This window comes from Populus trichocarpa, chromosome 12 (assembly GCF_000002775.5).
Source record: "Populus trichocarpa isolate Nisqually-1 chromosome 12, P.trichocarpa_v4.1, whole genome shotgun sequence".
In the NCBI taxonomy this organism is placed as follows: domain Eukaryota; kingdom Viridiplantae; phylum Streptophyta; class Magnoliopsida; order Malpighiales; family Salicaceae; genus Populus; species Populus trichocarpa.
This window is the reverse complement of record NC_037296.2, coordinates 13,261,407-13,279,491: the sequence shown is the minus strand read 5'-3', so window position 1 is coordinate 13,279,491 and position 18,085 is coordinate 13,261,407. Positions and strand designations below refer to the sequence as shown.

The 18,085-nt window shown below is 37.0% G+C and overlaps 6 protein-coding genes and 1 pseudogene across 7 annotated transcripts in view; 1 reads left to right on the top strand and 6 right to left on the bottom strand.

Annotated features, from left to right (window-relative positions):
• Positions 1-345: 345 nt before the first annotated feature.
• Positions 346-2,649, bottom strand: LOC112323596 (pectinesterase PPME1). The gene is made up of 4 exons (XM_024582346.2): positions 2,138-2,649; positions 1,693-1,899; positions 1,202-1,446; positions 346-943 (listed from the first exon to the last, which is right to left on the bottom strand). Exons 1-4 carry the CDS (start codon positions 2,621-2,623, stop codon positions 787-789), a joined length of 1,095 nt encoding a protein of 364 aa, XP_024438114.1. The 5' UTR covers positions 2,624-2,649; the 3' UTR covers positions 346-786.
• Positions 346-13,878, bottom strand: LOC7484361 (pectinesterase PPME1). Of its 2 annotated transcripts, XR_008056953.1 has the most exons (5): positions 13,365-13,878; positions 12,921-13,127; positions 12,032-12,276; positions 11,392-11,773; positions 346-541 (listed from the first exon to the last, which is right to left on the bottom strand). XR_008056953.1 is itself a non-coding variant. In XM_052445937.1 (4 exons), exons 1-4 carry the CDS (start codon positions 13,848-13,850, stop codon positions 11,617-11,619), a joined length of 1,095 nt encoding a protein of 364 aa, XP_052301897.1. In that variant the 5' UTR covers positions 13,851-13,878; the 3' UTR covers positions 11,192-11,616. The 2 variants fall into 2 exon arrangements, 1 of the variants encoding a protein (XP_052301897.1); XM_052445937.1 differs by lacking the exon at positions 346-541 and having other exon boundaries at positions 11,192-11,773.
• Positions 346-18,085, bottom strand: part of LOC7484363 (pectinesterase PPME1) — an 87,377-nt gene continuing 69,637 nt past the window's right edge. Inside the window, exon 5 of the transcript XR_008056955.1 lies at positions 346-541. The gene's annotated coding sequence lies outside the window, so the exon portion shown is untranslated. The remainder of the gene's footprint in view (positions 542-18,085) is intronic.
• LOC127904088 (pectinesterase PPME1-like) overlaps positions 346-18,085 on the bottom strand; it is a 51,022-nt gene continuing 33,282 nt past the window's right edge. The window contains exon 5 of the transcript XR_008056954.1: positions 346-541. The gene's annotated coding sequence lies outside the window, so the exon portion shown is untranslated. The remainder of the gene's footprint in view (positions 542-18,085) is intronic.
• LOC127904087 (pectinesterase PPME1-like) overlaps positions 346-18,085 on the bottom strand; it is a 40,194-nt gene continuing 22,454 nt past the window's right edge. The window contains exon 5 of the transcript XR_008056952.1: positions 346-541. The gene's annotated coding sequence lies outside the window, so the exon portion shown is untranslated. The remainder of the gene's footprint in view (positions 542-18,085) is intronic.
• Positions 5,390-6,361, top strand: LOC127904076 (uncharacterized). Its single transcript, XM_052445829.1, has one exon. It carries the CDS (start codon positions 5,390-5,392, stop codon positions 6,359-6,361), a length of 972 nt encoding a protein of 323 aa, XP_052301789.1.
• LOC18103939 (putative pectinesterase 63) lies at positions 6,698-10,309 on the bottom strand (annotated as a pseudogene).

Sequence of the window (18,085 nt, the reverse complement as noted above, 5' to 3'; positions counted from 1 at the left end):
TTAATGTGGGTGTCTAGGTCAGTTTGCGCGTACTTCAACTAATCCCACAGGTTTTGAAGTTAACAATCATGTAAGCCTCCAGTAGTCTTAAAGTTTGTAGGACTCGAACCGGTAATATCTAGGAAGCAAAATCACAATCAAGATCTGACCAGTTGAGCTACACCCCTCAGGATTAGGTAGGTTGTTTTATATATATGCATGCCTTTGTTTGCTTTGTTTTCTTGATATAATCTTGGTCTAAAAGTAGCATCTATTTATGTTCTTAAAGAACAAGGCGTGTTGTTTAATAGGTTTATTGAATTTTCTAAACAATTAAGGGCATGGACTGATTCGAAGCAGATAAAATTATGATAACAAGTTTTTTTTATAGTATTAAGAAAATTGTGGCTCTAACCATTAAAGACTTGGTCAAATTGCTAGCAAAGTTACACATTCGATATCTCGCCTGTCATCAAATAAAAAAGTTACAGATTCGAGTCTTCCATTTGGGAGACTCAGCCTTCCAATTTTTCATGTCTGCTCAGGCGATCATGTTAGCCACCTCAACGTTGCTGTTGTAGTCGATTTAGTCTTCAAGCCTGGCCTTCCTTCTTGTCGATTAATATATATATATGGTATTTGTAAGAACATGAACACGAGAGAATCCAATTTCCTTCATTTGGTTTCTCTGCATATTGATTTATTTTTCCACAAGATGGATTTTACTGCTCTATATATGGTTAACAATTATTCAGCATCTCTATTTCTATATGCCTAAGGATAATGATTTTTGATTTACATCCAAAATTAATTTGGAGGATGAAGCAGCCATTTGGAACCTTCAATGAAGCCAAGAGAAATGAAGGGAGCTGCTTGATCAGGTGTTAGCTGCTTGGTCGCTTTAGCGCGGCCTGCGGGGTTAGCTCCTTCCCCCTCGCACTTGTATTCTCCAAATAAAGCAGTCCTGAAAGCAATGGCTCGTATATATTAATAAAACATTCAATCCCTAAAATTTAATGATTCCACTCTCAAAAAATGTAAACTTGATTTCATCTAATTAATTAGGGGTCCAGTTCATTAAAAATAATAATAACCCTTTTGATTTTTTTTATAACAAACAAGCTTGAAATTAACCAAACATGATTATCCTTTTCGTATCTTAAAACACAGAGTAAACACGATCTTAAGATAATTATAAATAGAAGATGGATCAAATACATACTGGTCTCGTTCAGGGTGGAAATTATTGGACCATCCCTCAGGATTAACAACACTGCTCATGGTAGTGTATGAGAAGACCACTCGTGGCCTTGCCTGCCATGCTCGTCCCAAATACGCCCCCTTGGCGCCAGTGCCATCTACTTTACAATGCACGAACGAAAATCCAGTATCTTCTGCCTCGCTGTTTCTTGCATGGGCAGTGATGAAATTCCCATTTTCATCACCAATCACATGTAACTCTGTTCCCTGCATTTAGTTGGATATTCAATATATTACACCAAATGTATGTACGTCATTTGCTATCCATACCATAGCGGTACATGATCCGGGATACGAGTTAGGAGGGTCAGTTCATGGATTGATGAGTTGACATGGTCTATTTAGTTTTTTTAAAGAAACTAAATTGTTTTTAACAAGTTTTTTTAAAAAAACAGTAACACAATCAAGTTTTAAAAAGAATTTAATTCGGAGAGTTAATTTTTTAAGGGTTACCAAATACAAGGACTTTCCGCTTCCAAAAATGTAATCAACGGTGCCTTCAATATAACAATCCTTGAAGAGATGCCGTCCCTTGTCATCACACAATGTGTCTTGAAATCCAATTAATCTGCAGTTATAGAAAGCAGACTTGTCCCCAGAAATCCTCAGAGCAACTGCTTGTTCTCCTTTCAATTCCCCATTTGGCCTCGGCGCAGAATTCTGTCCCAACAATTCCATAGAAAAGAAAAAGCAACATAAAATAACCTCAAAAAAAGAAAAGAATCAGTGAGATGCGAAAATACATTTTAATTTTAAGACGTGGGAATTTGCCTGCTCTATGATGATCAAGATGGCCTTAAGTTCCCTTCATCATTAACATTCAAACTCCAGCAGGGCGATGTGAAGTAGTGAAAAGAAATGGAAATTATTGATAATATTTTATGAAACATGTACACACCTTAAAAATGATATTAGCAGCCACAAAGTAATCAGCCTCAGCTTCCAAGGTAGCACTGTAAACAGTTCCATATTCTTTTGCCGTGCCGTCAAATGACAAGGTTGGCTTGTTACTAGGCGATCCCAAGAATGTAACAAAAGGTTTGCTACGTTCGATTTTGAGTTTTTCAATGTACTCTCCAGGTCCAATATCCACAATCACTCGTTCTGTGTTCCCTGTTGGAATGCTGTTAATGGCATCCTTCAAGGTTTTGAATTCTCCACTTCCATCTTGTCGAACCTTGATGGTTCTTGGTTTGGCCTCGGCCGCTTCGAGGGCAGGGTCTATGGTGCCCTTACGGTCTGCCAGGGGCTTGACATTGTCTTGAAACCATGTGTTTAGGCTCGATGGATCGGCAGGTATCGGACTTTTATCATCAGAACTAACGGTGGTGGAAACAAGAAGAATTGCTGTAAGGGCACACTGAATAGCTGCAATGGAACCCATCTTTCTTTTTTCTGGTGGAATATTTCGTGGAATAAGATTGGAATTTATAGGCTGATCACTAGCAAGAGAGACTTAGAATATTTGGGATTAAGAGAGCTCTTCGCATAATTCCCTCTATTTTAAATTGCTGGTTACCTCACAACCACTTGATATATATGAAGCAATACGATAGAATAGCATCTTCTCCTTCTTCTTTCCTTTTTCTTTCTTTCTTTCTTTTTTTAACATAGCCAAAGATAGCTGTTTCTCCATTGGCCAAACTAGGAAGAAGGACATTTTTTTCAAAACTTCTGTGTGTCTCTATATATATAAAAAAAAAAATAGAATTAATTTTAAATTTTTGTACTTCTGTTCACCATCTAGCACCAGATTTAATTTACTTTGCTAGAATAATATTCTTTTCCGTACAGTATTTTCTTGTTGCAAAATCATTATAATACTAAATTTTAACATCGTATGCTCTTTTTTACAACCTTAAGATTTTGGCTGCTTATTACATTTTTCTCTTTTATTTCTAAAATGTCTACTTACCTCAAGATACATGCTCCATAATGAATTATGATTTATAATAATTAAAAATATAGGATATTGAAATTAAATTCTTTTAGAATAGGGATAAAGATAATGTTTTTCTGTTTATTGAGTAACATAATGTTAAGGAAATAATCACTATAAATGAAAAGAAGAAATCAAGGCTCAAATAAATCAAAAAATTTATTTAAATTACCTAATTAAAGGAGATGATCGGGCATCTTGTATAATTTGTTATATATATATATAAAACTCTACATGAGTTATATGTAAAATATATATCAAATTATTAAAAGATAGCATTCCTTTTTATTCTAAATTTCTACACATATAAAATAAGAACATGCTCTTTTAATATCTCAATACATCTAAACATATATTATTTAAAAATCATGTTACAAATCGAAACATAATACATTATATACTAAGGCCTCATTTATTTTACGGAAAGTGGTTTCCTGGAAACCTTTTTCCAAACTTTCCTATGTTTGTTTGTCATTATAAAAGTTGGTCAAGAAAAATTTGGCTTGGTTTTCAGTAAAGTGTTTTCCTTTTATTCTGAGCGGAAAACACTTTTCGAAAGTTGTGAAAAATTTAGAAATGTCATATTATTTGCTGATTATATCAAATTTGGTCCTCAAACTTTTGATTGCTATATATAGTTTGTTTTGAATATTTGTTTTTCAATTTTATCCCTTAGAATTTGATTTTTATATTAACTTTGATCCTCATTTTTATAATTGTTATTTGCTTTTTCCTTGTCATTTTTTAATTGAAATTTTTTATCTATCAAATTTGGTCCTCATTCTTTTGATTGTTACTTATTTTATTTGAAATAATTTATGAAATGATAATTATTATTATTTTAATTTCTTCATCTTTTAATTTTTTTATTTGTTAGATTTGATCTTTATTATTTTGATTATTACTTATTTTATTTGAGATAATTTATGAAATTGTATTTTTTTTCAATTTCATTCACATTCAACTTTTTAATTTGTAAGATTTGTTCCTCATTATTTTAATAAATTTGAAAAAAATAAAACATTAATAAGTTATTTTCTAACTCATTTTTGATGACATAACCAAATAATGGAAGATGTTTTTCAACTTATTTTCCATTACACTACCAAACATCAGAAAATAATTCACTTTTCTGAAATTCACTTAAAAAAAAACTATTTTCTTGCAAACAAACAGCGTCTAAAACAGCGTCTAAAGCTTTTATCATTGATGGGAAAACCGTACATCAAAAGAGAATCAATCCATTCTTTCTTCTGCTTAACCCCTTACATGTGTGAGACTCGCTACTCAATTAGCTTCCTATATATTATTATATGTCCTCTATGCTCTAATAATTAGAATAATGAACAATTTTCCACCTTATTTCGAGAAGGAAGCAGCCATTTGGAACCCTAAATATATGCAAGAGAAATTAAAGGGTTCACTTGCTGAGGGGTCAGCTGCTTGCTGAATTTAACACGGCCACTAGGGTTAGAGTATTGTAAGGGAGAGTTCACCACTCACTAAAGTTAATTATTTAACATTCCTCGACAAACTATTTCATGGAGCCATTTTTAAAATGAATAGTGCTAATTTAGTCCAAATTTTTTCATGTCCTTTCGAATTTGAATATTTCATCAATATCCAAGTCAAAAAAAGTCACAAATTTAATTCTTAGATGTTATTTCATTGTCAAAAATTAATTACTTGCACTTAGATTGGAAACTTTTAGAGTGGCTTGGACTTGAATGCAATTGCCAAATAAGACATGGAAAGCCATGCACGGCGGCGGCGGCTCCTTATTAACCATATTTTCCATACATAGTTGCTAGTTTTTCTTACCAATTACCTACCATGTATGACCTCACATAGATTTACTTAATCCATAAAAAATTAGTGAGATCGATTAATACTTAGATTAAGAACAATCTAATCCTAAGCATGGCTGGTCGTCTATGTCTCATTAAAAGTGTCCTTAATTCCTTGCCTATATATTTTATGTCTGTATTCAAGATGCCAAAAGGGGTAGGCAGACTTCTTTCATCCATCCAAAGACGTTTCTTGTGGTGTGGATGTACCAAGCAAAGATCCTTCTGCAAGATCCAATGGAGACTAGTGATGCGCGATAAGAAACAAGGAGGCCTCGGTGTAGGCTCCCTTATATAAAAAAACAGAGCCATGCTGCTAAAATGGATTTGGAGACTCTCTTCCCCAGGTACAAGTTTATGGAAAATGATTATCTCTTCAATGTACAATCCAACTTATGAGAATGGGATCCCAATTTTCTACAACCAACCCTCCAAGATCTGGAAGGATATTATGTCCATTGTTCAAACTGACGTTCACCACGTCTTCACGAATCATTGCAAATTCATGGTGGGGAATGGTAGTTTAACATCCTTTTGGCTAGACAACTGGATTGGTGACTACCCTCTCAAAACAGCCTTCCCTAGGCTATATCTTTTGTCTTCCTCTAAATCTGCTTTGGTGGCTGACATGGGTAGATGGAGCAATGGAATCTGGCTCTGGTCCTTACAATGGCGCAGACCTCTATTTCATTTTGAACAAGAACAACTATCACTTTTATCATCCTTGCTGGAATCCAAGCCAATGTTCTGCCACAAGATGGATAAGAAAATATGGACCCTCAACAGCGATGGCCTCTTCAGTGTAAAATCTTGCTCCAAAATGATGGACCAACTGCTCTACGGTGGTGCCAAACCATTCCAATCTTCTGTTTGGATAAAACTAACCCCACCAAAAGTGCAACTTTTCCTTTGGCTTCTTGTCCAAGACAAAGTAACCACAAGAGATTTTCTATTTCAGCATGACTACCTAACCCTTCAGGAGTCAAGATGCGCTTTCTGCAATAAAAGCTTGGAATCTTCAAGTCACCTCTTCATTCACTGCCACTTCACTTGGAATATATGGATGAAACTGCTTTCTAATCGGGGCTTTTGCAGTGTTTTTCCAAAATCTGTTGATGATATGTGCTACCAATGGTCTTCTATGGTTAAAGGCAAGTGGCAGAATCTCTCATGGCAGCTTCTTTTCTCATGCGTTGTTTGGAATCTTTGGCTTCACCGAAATGATGTTATTTTCAATGACGCTCCCCCTAACCTTCAAATCTGTTTCTCCATGGTGCGCCAAAGTATTGCTTTATGGCTGAGGCTTGATTCCAACTCTTTAGAGCTTAATATATAGAATGTTTAGTCGGGAGGAGTTGGTTTCTTATGATTTGTTTGTTTCCCCTTTTGTTGCTCTCCCTTGTTTCATGCATCAGTTTTGTGCTTTCCTTTCCTCTACTTGTTCATCTGATGTAAGTTAGGCTATTATCTTTGTAGCTTTTTTTTTTTAATAAAATTTCGACTATTAACAAAAAAAAAAAAAAAGAACAATCTAATCCTAGGCAAAAGAGTTTCCCAATTCAGTTTACAAAAAAAATTTAACCATTAAAATTTATTAATAGACCTTATCAATTTTCAAATGATGAATTTTTTTTGAAAAATGAATTGAGGAGAGATATTAAAAAAAAAAACCTTAAGTAATTATGAAATCAAATTGATATAAAAGAAATCAAGATCAATCCATTACCGGTCTCGTTCAGGGTGGAGATTATCGGACCATCCAACAGGATCGACCACACTACTCATCTCTGTGTAAGCAAACATCACCGGAGGTCTTTCCCAATTCCGTTTACTTTGCAATGCACAAAAGAAAATCCAGTATCATCTTCCTTGTGTCTTGCTTGCGCAGTTATCACGGCTAATCCTTGGTCTGCTAGCACCTTTTTCTTCGTTCCCTGCATTAATAAATTTCACGCCAGCTTTAAATGTTCAAGAATTTAAATGCTTATAAGAGTTAATTTTGGAGGTTACCAAATACAAGGACTTCCCACTTCCGGATATGAAATCAACAGTGCCTTCAATGTAACAATTCTTGAAAAAATGCCGTCCCTTGTCATCACATAAGGTGTCTTGAAATCCAATCAGTCTGCAATTGTAGAAAGCAGCCTTGTCCCCACCGCTTCTCAAAGCAACGGCCTGATCTTCTTTCAATCTCCCACTCCGCCTTAATTGGAGCAGAATTCTAATCCAACAATTCCATGAGAACAAATAATAGAAAATATTTATAACGTAACAAAAACATTAACCTTAAATAAAAGAAAAAAGTAATTAATGTCAAGGTTATAGCACCATTGTTCTGAGTAATTCTTACCTTACTAATGATATTAGAAGCTACAAAATAAGTAGAATCAACTTGCAGGTGGCACAATAAACAGTTCCATATACCCTAGCCGTAAATGTCAAGGTTGGCATGTTACTAGCCGATCCTTTAAACGTAATGAAAGGCTTATTGATGGGTCATGGTTTCTCAAATCAACCCCATTTAAGAGACAACGTTGGGGATGGTTGGGTCTGGACGCGACCAAGCCCAACCCCGTGTTGGGTCTGGGCATGTCCACGCCCAACCCCGTGTTGGACTTGGACGCCTCCACGCCCAACCCCGTGTTGGACTTGGACGCGACCAAGCCCAACCCCACATTGGGCTTGGACGCAGCCACGCCCAACCCCGTGTTGGTCGTGGACGCATCAACGCTCAACTCCGCGTTGGGCCTGGACGCGACCGCGCCTGATTATTTTTGGGTGCAGCCACAAGCTAGACCCATTTTCTCCTGGGCCCTGAGCCTGAATTGAGCCCAACATTCCTCAGATCGGGTGTGAAGCTGAAGGGTCATTTTACACATACCATGAGCCTGAATTAATAATCATGAGGCCCATCATAATCCCATTAAATACGAACAAGCCGTCCATATTTATATTAATTAGATGTGATGGTACAATCAGTAAGATAATATTATCTTACTCATACAACATTACTTTTCTACCCCTCTCACGTTGCATGAGGCAATGAAAAAATCAGGTGACATAAAAGAAGGGAAAAAGGGGAGGAAAGGGAGAGTTCTCTTCTTCTCGCCTTTAGATCTTCTTCCTCAACCTCTTTTCTATACATTCATATAAGCTCTTTAATATCTCCATTAATGTCATTCTTCACACAAATATTCCTGGTATTGACTTGATCTTCGGAGGGTCCCCCATCATCATCTCTAGGGGACTTTGTGCAGGTATCTATTCCAGAAGAGTTGACATTCCCTCAAAGAAAGATTTGCCCAAGGAAAAGCCTGTATAGTCTCGAAGTGGAGGTCATTGAATTCACCATAAAGGATGTAAGGGAATTTCAAGGAAAAATTCACCATAAAACATACCCTGTGATTCTTATAACCCCATCACTTATCTTTCTCAATTTTGATTTTTTCATTGTAGACTCCGGTACCAATATCGATGATTACACTTCGAGTATTCCCCGATGTAATACTTTTAATGGCACCGGTCAAGGTTTTGTAATCACCACTTCCATTTTGTCTAACCGTTCTTGGTTTAGCCTCGACAGTTTCAAGGGCAGGTTCTATTGTAAATAATAAATACTATTTCAAAAGGTTAATCTAGTCTGACGAACATATCAGATCCAAAATACTTGGGTTTGGTGATCAACCTAACTCAAGGTAATATTAGTTTGGCGAACGTGATAGATAATAAATAATTGGCTTACTAATTCAATCCAGTGACTTGTCAACTTGAAATACAATTGAAGTCGGTTTATTCTGAACCAATTTTTATTTTTTTTACAAAACAAACTTTTTTCAGGTACTTGACATTGTTCTAGGGGTTTTTTTATTAAAAAACAAATCATAGTTTTTTTTAACTCGTTCAATCTACAACTTAGATCTTAGATCTTGGACCGGGTTAGATATTTTAACTATGATTATATATATATATATATATATATATAACTTCAGGCATGCTTGGAGAGACACCACTTTCAACGGCTATGATATCCCCAAAGGATGGCAGGTATGGCGATAACCCTATTCTTTATATATTAGCAATGGCATTGCGTCTGAAGCTTAGTTTTAAGAACTACTAGCACACATTTGGACAATAAAGTTTTTGAAGACCCAGTAAAGTTCAATCCATCACGATTCGACACGAACTCAAAGTCATCAGTTCCTCCATACACCTATATTCCTTTCGGAGCAGGGCCGAGAGTTTGCCCTGGTGCCGAATTTGCTCGAACCGAAGTGTTGTTGATAATTCATCATCTGATAACAAACTACAAATGGACTGCAATGGTTGAAGACGAGATAGTCGTACGTGACCCCATGCCCTTCCCAAACAAGGGCCTTCCAGTCAAGATTTATCCCAAGCACAACATATAGATTATAAAACACAGATTTAGGAATCAACTGTCAGGTTTATCAGAGGTCGACAGATTTTAATTTTATGCTTGGCAATTTGTCAACTTTCATATAAATGTTCTTCATTAATATGTATTGATTTACCGAATTGAATAAATAATAATCATCATCATTATCACCATCATCATCATGGTACATATAGGATGGAAAACATAATCAATCTGGTGTTTTCTCTTGAAATAAGTTAGACTCTTCATCTCCATTTTGCACAGTTTACAGCTCACCCGAATCAATCTGGTGTTATCTCTAGGTATTGCAATAATGGATCATAAGAATCTATGAATTGAACCAGCCTGGAATCCATATCTAAAATGTCAAATGTAAATGAGATATGATATTATCATCCCTGCTACAAGCACAGCAAAAAGATCATATGTAAGCGTGGAGTTTCAGCATTGAAAATATAAGATTTCTATCACTCCAAGAATGATGTTAAATGTATATAATCATGCAATCTAACCTAAGCTTCATGGTATACTGATCATAATTACCAATCAGCTGTCTTGAAGTAGTTTTTTGGCCAAGCCTAGGTGAGAAAAAGGATAATCGTCCTTAATATTTCAGAAAGCAGTGAACAGCTTTTTTTGGATATACTTGTAGGCTCAAAACCGAAACCTTTAGGGAAATGGAAAAAACAACTCAGTTGCACTGCGAGTTCATCAAATTTCCTTTCCTGTCTTTGCATCTGCTGTATTACTTCCTCTATTAGATAAAAAAACCAGGCCTGAAAAATAATGGTTCGATCAATAAGAATTAACTACCACAAATTTGTTGAGATTTCTAAGGGCCACATGAAACTCCACAAGTTCTGCTTGCGTACAATCCATATCTCTCATTGCTTTAGAAAATACGCACAATATATGTCGCAAGTTATTCTTCAATATCTTTATCTTGTTTTTGATAATTTATCATAAGAACTTAGACAACCAAATCATTTGTTTTGGAAAATACGCACAATTAGAGTTGTTTTCACATGTTTTTGTAGAGAAGTAAATATTGCCATGATTTCGATGAAGGTTTTTCCACACTCTTTATTGATAGAAGTTGTATGTTATATACAAAGTAATTGAGAGGCAAATTTAGGAAGCATGTAAATTGTGAGGCTAAAGTTATGCTACTGTTACAATATATACAGCTATGGCATTCAACCTTAGAATCAACTTCAAAATATATAATTAATGACAGAATATTAATTTGAAGTAAAGAAAAAAATAAAAAAATTTTAAATTTTTTCAAAAGCGTTTTTTAAACGCGAAAATAAACAGGGCATTAGTTTCCCTTTTGATTTTGCGTTGTAGTTTCATGGCCATGCTACCATGCAAAATGTTCAAGGTAGGATGTTTTTTTAGATTAACGTGGGTGTCAAGGTTAGCTTGCGCGCTCAACTAATCTCACATGCCTTGAAGTTAATGATAATATAAGCCTCCAGTGGTCCTAAAATTTATGGGACTCGAACAGGTGATCTCTGGGAAGCAAACTCAGGATCTGAGCAGTTGAGCCTTTGTTTGCTTTGTTTTATATATATGCAGTTGAGCCTCTCAGGGTTAGGTAGGTTGTTTTATATATATGCATGCCTTTGTTTGCTTTGTTTTCTTGATACAATTTTGGTCTAAAAGGAGCATCTATTTATGTTCTTAAAGAACATGGCGTGTTGTTTAATGGGTTAATTGAATTTTCTAAACAGTTAAGGGCATGGACTGATTTCGAAGCAGATAAAATTATGATAACAAGTTTTTTTTATAGTATTAAGAAAATTGTGGCTCTAACCATTAAAGACTTGGTCAAATTGCTAGCAAAGTTACACATTCGATATCTCGCCTGTCATCAAATAAAAAAGTTACAGATTCGAGTCTTCCATTTGGGAGACTCAGCCTTCCAATTTTTCATGTCTGCTCAGGCGCGCGATCATGTTAGCCACCTCAACGTTGCTGTTGTAGTCGATTTAGTCTTCAAGCCTGGCCTTACTTCTTGTCGATATATATATATGGTATTTGTAAGAATCCAATTTCCTTCATTTGGTTTCTCTGCATATTGATTTATTTTTCCACAATATGGATTTTACTGCTCTATATATGGTTAACAATTACTCAGCATCTCTATTTCTATATGCCTAAGGATAATGATTTTTGATTTACATCCAAAATTAATTTGGAGGATGAAGCAGCCATTTGGAACCTTCAATGAAGCCAAGAGAAATGAAGGGAGCTGCTTGATCAGGTGTTAGCTGCTTGGTCGCTTTAGCGCGGCCTGCGGGGTTAGCTCCTTCCCCCTCGCACTTGTATTCTCCAAATAAAGCAGTCCTGAAAGCAATGGCTCGTATATATTAATAAAACATTCAATCCCTAAAATTTAATGATTCCACTCTCAAAAAATGTAAACTTGATTTCATCTAAATAATTAGGGGTCCAGTTCATTAAAAATAATAAAAACCCTTTTGATTTTTTTTATAACAAACAAGCTTGAAATTAACCAAACATGATTATCCTTTTCGTATCTTAAAACACAGAGTAAACACGATCTTAAGATAATTATAAATAGAAGATGGATCAAATACATACTGGTCTCGTTCAGGGTGGAAATTATTGGACCATCCCTCAGGATTAACAACACTGCTCATGGTAGTGTATGAGAAGACCACTCGTGGCCTTGCCTGCCATGCTCGTCCCAAATACGCCCCCTTGGCGCCAGTGCCATCTACTTTACAATGCACGAACGAAAATCCAGTATCTTCTGCCTCGCTGTTTCTTGCATGGGCAGTGATGAAATTCCCATTTTCATCACCAATCACATGTAACTCTGTTCCCTGCATTTAGTTGGATATTCAATATATTACACCACATGTATGTACGTCAATTGCTATCCATACCATAGCGGTCCATGACCCGGGATACGAGTTAGGAGGGTCAGTCCATGAATTGATGAGTTGACACGGTCTATTTAGTTTTTTCAAAGAAACTAAATTGTTTTTGACAAGTTTTTTTTAAAAAAACTAACGATGTTATTTTGAACAAAAATAAAAGAATGTTGACCGGCTCACAGGTTGACCAACCGAGTCACTCGAACTTAACCATGTCAAGTCTCCAGGCAGTTCAAAAGTGAACCCAAACAAAACAAGAGCCCGGGTCAACGGGTTGAGCTCGTCAATATGTGGATCGACGAGTTGACCAGTTCTATTGGTATTTTCATGAAAAAAAAAATTGTTTTGACAATTTTATCTTGTAAAAAAATAAAAACCGTGCTTTTTTGAATAAAAAAGATGTTGATCGGGTCATTGGTTGACTCATCGACTCACTCAGGTTTAACCGGGTCAACTCTCTAGGCTATTCAAAATCAAATGAAGACCCCCCGGGTAGGCGAGTCTTGGTTTAATAACTATTATCCATCTACAGTAACACAATCAAGTTTTAAAAAGAATTTAATTCGGAGAGTTAATTTTTTAAGGGTTACCAAATACAAGGACTTTCCGCTTCCAAAAATGTAATCAACGGTGCCTTCAATATAACAATCCTTGAAGAGATGCCGTCCCTTGTCATCACACAATGTGTCTTGAAATCCAATTAATCTGCAGTTATAGAAAGCAGACTTGTCCCCAGAAATCCTCAGAGCAACTGCTTGTTCTCCTTTCAATTCCCCATTTGGCCTCGGCGCAGAATTCTGTCCCAACAATTCCATAGAAAAGAAAAAGCAACATAAAATAACCTCAAAAAAGAAAAGAATCAGTGAGATGCGAAAATACATTTTAATTTTAAGACGTGGGAATTTGCCTGCTCTATGATGATCAAGATGGCCTTAAGTTCCCTTCATCATTAACATTCAAACTCCAGCAGGGCGATGTGAAGTAGTGAAAAGAAATGGAAATTATTGATAATATTTTATGAAACATGTACACACCTTAAAAATGATATTAGCAGCCACAAAGTAATCAGCCTCAGCTTCCAAGGTAGCACTGTAAACAGTTCCATATTCTTTTGCCGTGCCGTCAAATGACAAGGTTGGCTTGTTACTAGGCGATCCCAAGAATGTAACAAAAGGTTTGCTACGTTCGATTTTGAGTTTTTCAATGTACTCTCCAGGTCCAATATCCACAATCACTCGTTCTGTGTTCCCTGTTGGAATGCTGTTAATGGCATCCTTCAAGGTTTTGAATTCTCCACTTCCATCTTGTCGAACCTTGATGGTTCTTGGTTTGGCCTCGGCCGCTTCGAGGGCAGGGTCTATGGTGCCCTTACGGTCTGCCAGGGGCTTGACATTGTCTTGAAACCATGTGTTTAGGCTCGATGGATCGGCAGGTATCGGACTTTTATCATCAGAACTAACGGTGGTGGAAACAAGAAGAATTGCTGTAAGGGCACACTGAATAGCTGCAATGGAACCCATCTTTCTTTTTTCTGGTGGAATATTTCGTGGAATAAGATTGGAATTTATAGGCTGATCACTAGCAAGAGAGACTTAGAATATTTGGGATTAAGAGAGCTCTTCGCATAATTCCCTCTATTTTAAATTGCTGGTTACCTCACAACCACTTGATATATATGAAGCAATACGATAGAATAGCATCTTCTCCTTCTTCTTTCCTTTTTCTTTCTTTCTTTCTTTTTTTAACATAGCCAAAGATAGCTGTTTCTCCATTGGCCAAACTAGGAAGAAGGACATTTTTTTCAAAACTTCTGTGTGTCTCTATATATATATAAAAAAAATAGAATTAATTTTAAATTTTTGTACTTCTGTTCACCATCTAGCACCAGATTTAATTTACTTTGCTAGAATAATATTCTTTTCCGTACAGTATTTTCTTGTTGCAAAATCATTATAATACTAAATTTTAACATCGTATGCTCTTTTTTACAACCTTAAGATTTTGGCTGCTTATTACATTTTTCTCTTTTATTTCTAAAATGTCTACTTACCTCAAGATACATGCTCCATAATGAATTATGATTTATAATAATTAAAAATATAGGATATTGAAATTAAATTCTTTTAGAATAGGGATAAAGATAATGTTTTTCTGTTTATTGAGTAACATAATGTTAAGGAAATAATCACTATAAATGAAAAGAAGAAATCAAGGCTCAAATAAATCAAAAAATTTGTTGTAACCCATTTTTGGGTCCCCACAAAATATATATATAAATATATAGTCAAAGGAGGTTAGAAAAATCACAGGAGGCAGAAGCGCTCAGAAAATGGTTGGAAAATTGGTCAATGAGGTTAAAAATACAAAGATTGGATTTTTGACAGTATATTCTTGAAGGAGGAGAGCCCTGTTGAGAAGGGAAATTTGAAATTTGAGGAGAAAAGCCCAAATTTGGATGTTTATGGACTTAATTGGATTTTTAAATGAATTTATAGGAGATTTGATTGTAAGAAAAATTGATTTTTAAGTCAATTTGGGCTTTAATTAGAAGAAATTTAAGTTCTGGGGCCAAAATATATTTTTTAGGAATTTATTAGGTCAAATCAGGGGCCTAATTGCATAAATATTGAAGTTTAAGGGCCAATTGGGGACTTAATTGAGAAAATCTGAAACCAGGGACCAAATTGGAAGAGGCGCGTAAATGGAGGGGCTGCAATTATTCGGTTTAGGGGGCCTAATTGAAGAAATTGAAAGTTTAATGGCCAATTAGGGATGAAATTGCATAAATCCGAGACCAAGGACCAAATTGGAAAAGGCGCGCAAGTATAGGGGCTGCAATTAACAAAATCCGGGGGCCAAATTGAAGAAATTGAAAGTCGGAGGACTAAATTGAAAATTGGCAAAGAAATCCCTATTTTTATCAAAACGGCACCGTTTTGCACTTTAAAAAAAAAAAAAAAAAAAAAGAGAGAAGAGGCAGGAACCAGGCGACGCGTCGCCCGATACTGTTCACTGTCTTCCCCGCCGAGCTGCCCGAGTGGCCGACTTCCAGGCGTGTTTGCTGCCTCGTTTGGCCCCCAAATCCGACAAGGCATGCACCGACATGTCCACCTGGAACCCATTTATCCTGGGGAGTGGTCCGGTCGGGTCAAAAAGGTTTGGAACAGCTCCGTTTTTTGGCCCAAATCGTGCACCTCGGGCAGTCTGCAAATTTGGCAGTTCGAGGTGCACACTTTGAACCAACGGTTTGAATTACTCAAGGCGAATCAATGGCTGGGACGTTTTTCCCATTGAAGACGAGATTACCCTCTGTCCGGCCCTATAAATAGGATCAATTTTCATGCTCAAGGGGTTGGAAAAAGAGGAGCTCAAAGTTGGCACAAAATAAGCTTTTCTGCCCGGTTTTTCCTGCAAACAGCCTTCCCTTTCTTTTTTTTCTCTCCACCGTAGTCCAGCTCCCCCACAGACCCACACACACCCGAACAGCCCTTCTTCTAGCGCCACTCCCCTTGATTTTCTTCTTCCCCTCAGCAACCAGCAACAAGGGACACCCTTCTCTCTTGCAAAACCAAATCGGGGCAGCCCCCTCCATTTCCTCTCATTCTCTTCCAGCAGTCACAAAGAAACACTGTCCCCTCTCCCTCCCATCAACACAACGCCAGCAACAGAGCTTCACCTCAGCTTCTCCTTCACCGCAGCTTCAACAGCCCCAGCAACGCCTCCCGCGGCCTCCTCAGCAGTGACAGCCTCCACTGGAGCAAGCCTCCGCCTTCCAGCTTCTTCGCCGGCCAACAGCAGTCTTCCTTCCTCCAGCAACGCCCAGCAGCAACCGGAGTAGCAGCTCCTTCCTCAGTTACACCGACAGCTCCAGCCGAGAGCTTTCCTTCTCCTCTGCAGGAATCGGCTCCTTCATCTTCTAGCCGGGACCAGTGCACGCCAGTGAAACCACCAGCCTCCACCGCAGCACCGCCGACATACCAGCGACGCACCGCCGCCTCCACGCCAGGTGCTCTTCTCCCCCCTCTTCGCACATTTGTTTGGTTTCATCTCCTGCATGCAGAACGAGCAGCGTTCTGGATGCAGGAAGGGGGGAAAATAATTCCCCCCGTTTGTTTTTTAATTAGGCTGGGCCAGATTGGTTCTGGCCCAGCAATGTGGTTTCCTCCTGTGGGCCGGACTGATACCAGCCCAGCCCTACTGGCTGGGCTGGTTCCGGCCCATGACAAAACAGACTTTGTTTGGGGCCGAGATTGACCCAATATCCTTTGGCCCGAGATCGGCCCAGCCCGGCCCAATTATATATTAAATGTTATGTATATTATATTATGGTTGTATTATTTATATCTGATATATATATAGAAAAATTAATTAATTTCCTCGAAAATTATTTCAAAAATATGTGAGTTTATTGTAATTTTATTACTGTATTTTGATCAATATCGGTTTGTATTTTTATACTGTAAAGATACAAATCCGGTATTAAAATACCCGGTTTTCGTCAAAACATAAAAAATACATAATTACAAAAAAAATGTTTTGTTTTCATGCATACGGCCTAGTCTCTCCAATATATATATATAAATATTATAACATCATATTTTTCACACAACAAAGAAAATTTCAAAACAATATATGTATTAGCATGCATTTTGGCTTTAATAACCAGTTTATTCAAGCCATGAGAACTAGGCCAATATTTCAAAAATTCTAAAAAATCTTTTTGTCCTCTTTTAGTATTTGGGATTACGAATTTATACGTAAGACGTATTCCTGATATAAAAAATATGGTTTTTCATAGACGTTAGAATAGTTAGGTTTTACCCGATAAGATAAGGACCTCCTTATTGAGGAGGACTTTTCTTGAACCATAGACGGACCAACATACATAGACGTTAGAATAGTTAGGTTTTACCCGATAAGATAAGGACCTCCTTATTGAGGAGGACTTTTCTTGAACCATAGACGGACCAACATACATAGACAGTTAGAAGGATTAGGTTTTACCCCTTAAGATAAGGACCTCCTTATTGAGGAGAACTTTTCTTGGACCATAGACGGACCAACATACATATACATTAGAAGGATTAGGTTTTACCCGATAAGATAAGGACCTCCTTATTGAGGAGGACTTTTCTTGAACCATAGACGGACCAACAACTAGGAAACACAACGAGACCTTGAATTTTATCAGACAAATAAACAATGCAGCTTACCTTAGGTAGGGCGTATTTGGGGTGCTAATACCTTCCCTTTACGCAACCAGTCCCCGTACCTAATCTCTGAGACCAGTTAGGGTTCCTAGTGACCAAAATACTAGGTGGCGACTCCCATTCCATTTTCCTACCAACAAAAGACTATTTTCTTGTCTCCCCACATTTACCAGATAGATACCATACACACGTCCTAAATTCTAAAAAGTGGAATTTTCGCCGCGACGCCGCGCACCCGCGACAGAATGGCGACTCCACTGGGGACCTTGTGGACTAAGCTTTGTTTTTGTCTGATTTGTTTTTTGTTGTTTTCGTGTGTTTTTAATATACCTTTCCTTTTGTTATCTGCTTATATGCTTTAAATTTTATTTTATTTTATTTTTTTACACATATTGTTCATGCATTTGTATAGAACTGTCTCATGCATCTTATAGAACTGTCACATGCATCACATACTTTTTGAGAAGCACACACAAAGCTTTAAGCTAGGAGGGGGATTAGCGATCTGCCCTATGACTATTGGTCAGGGTTCAGATGCGTGAAAC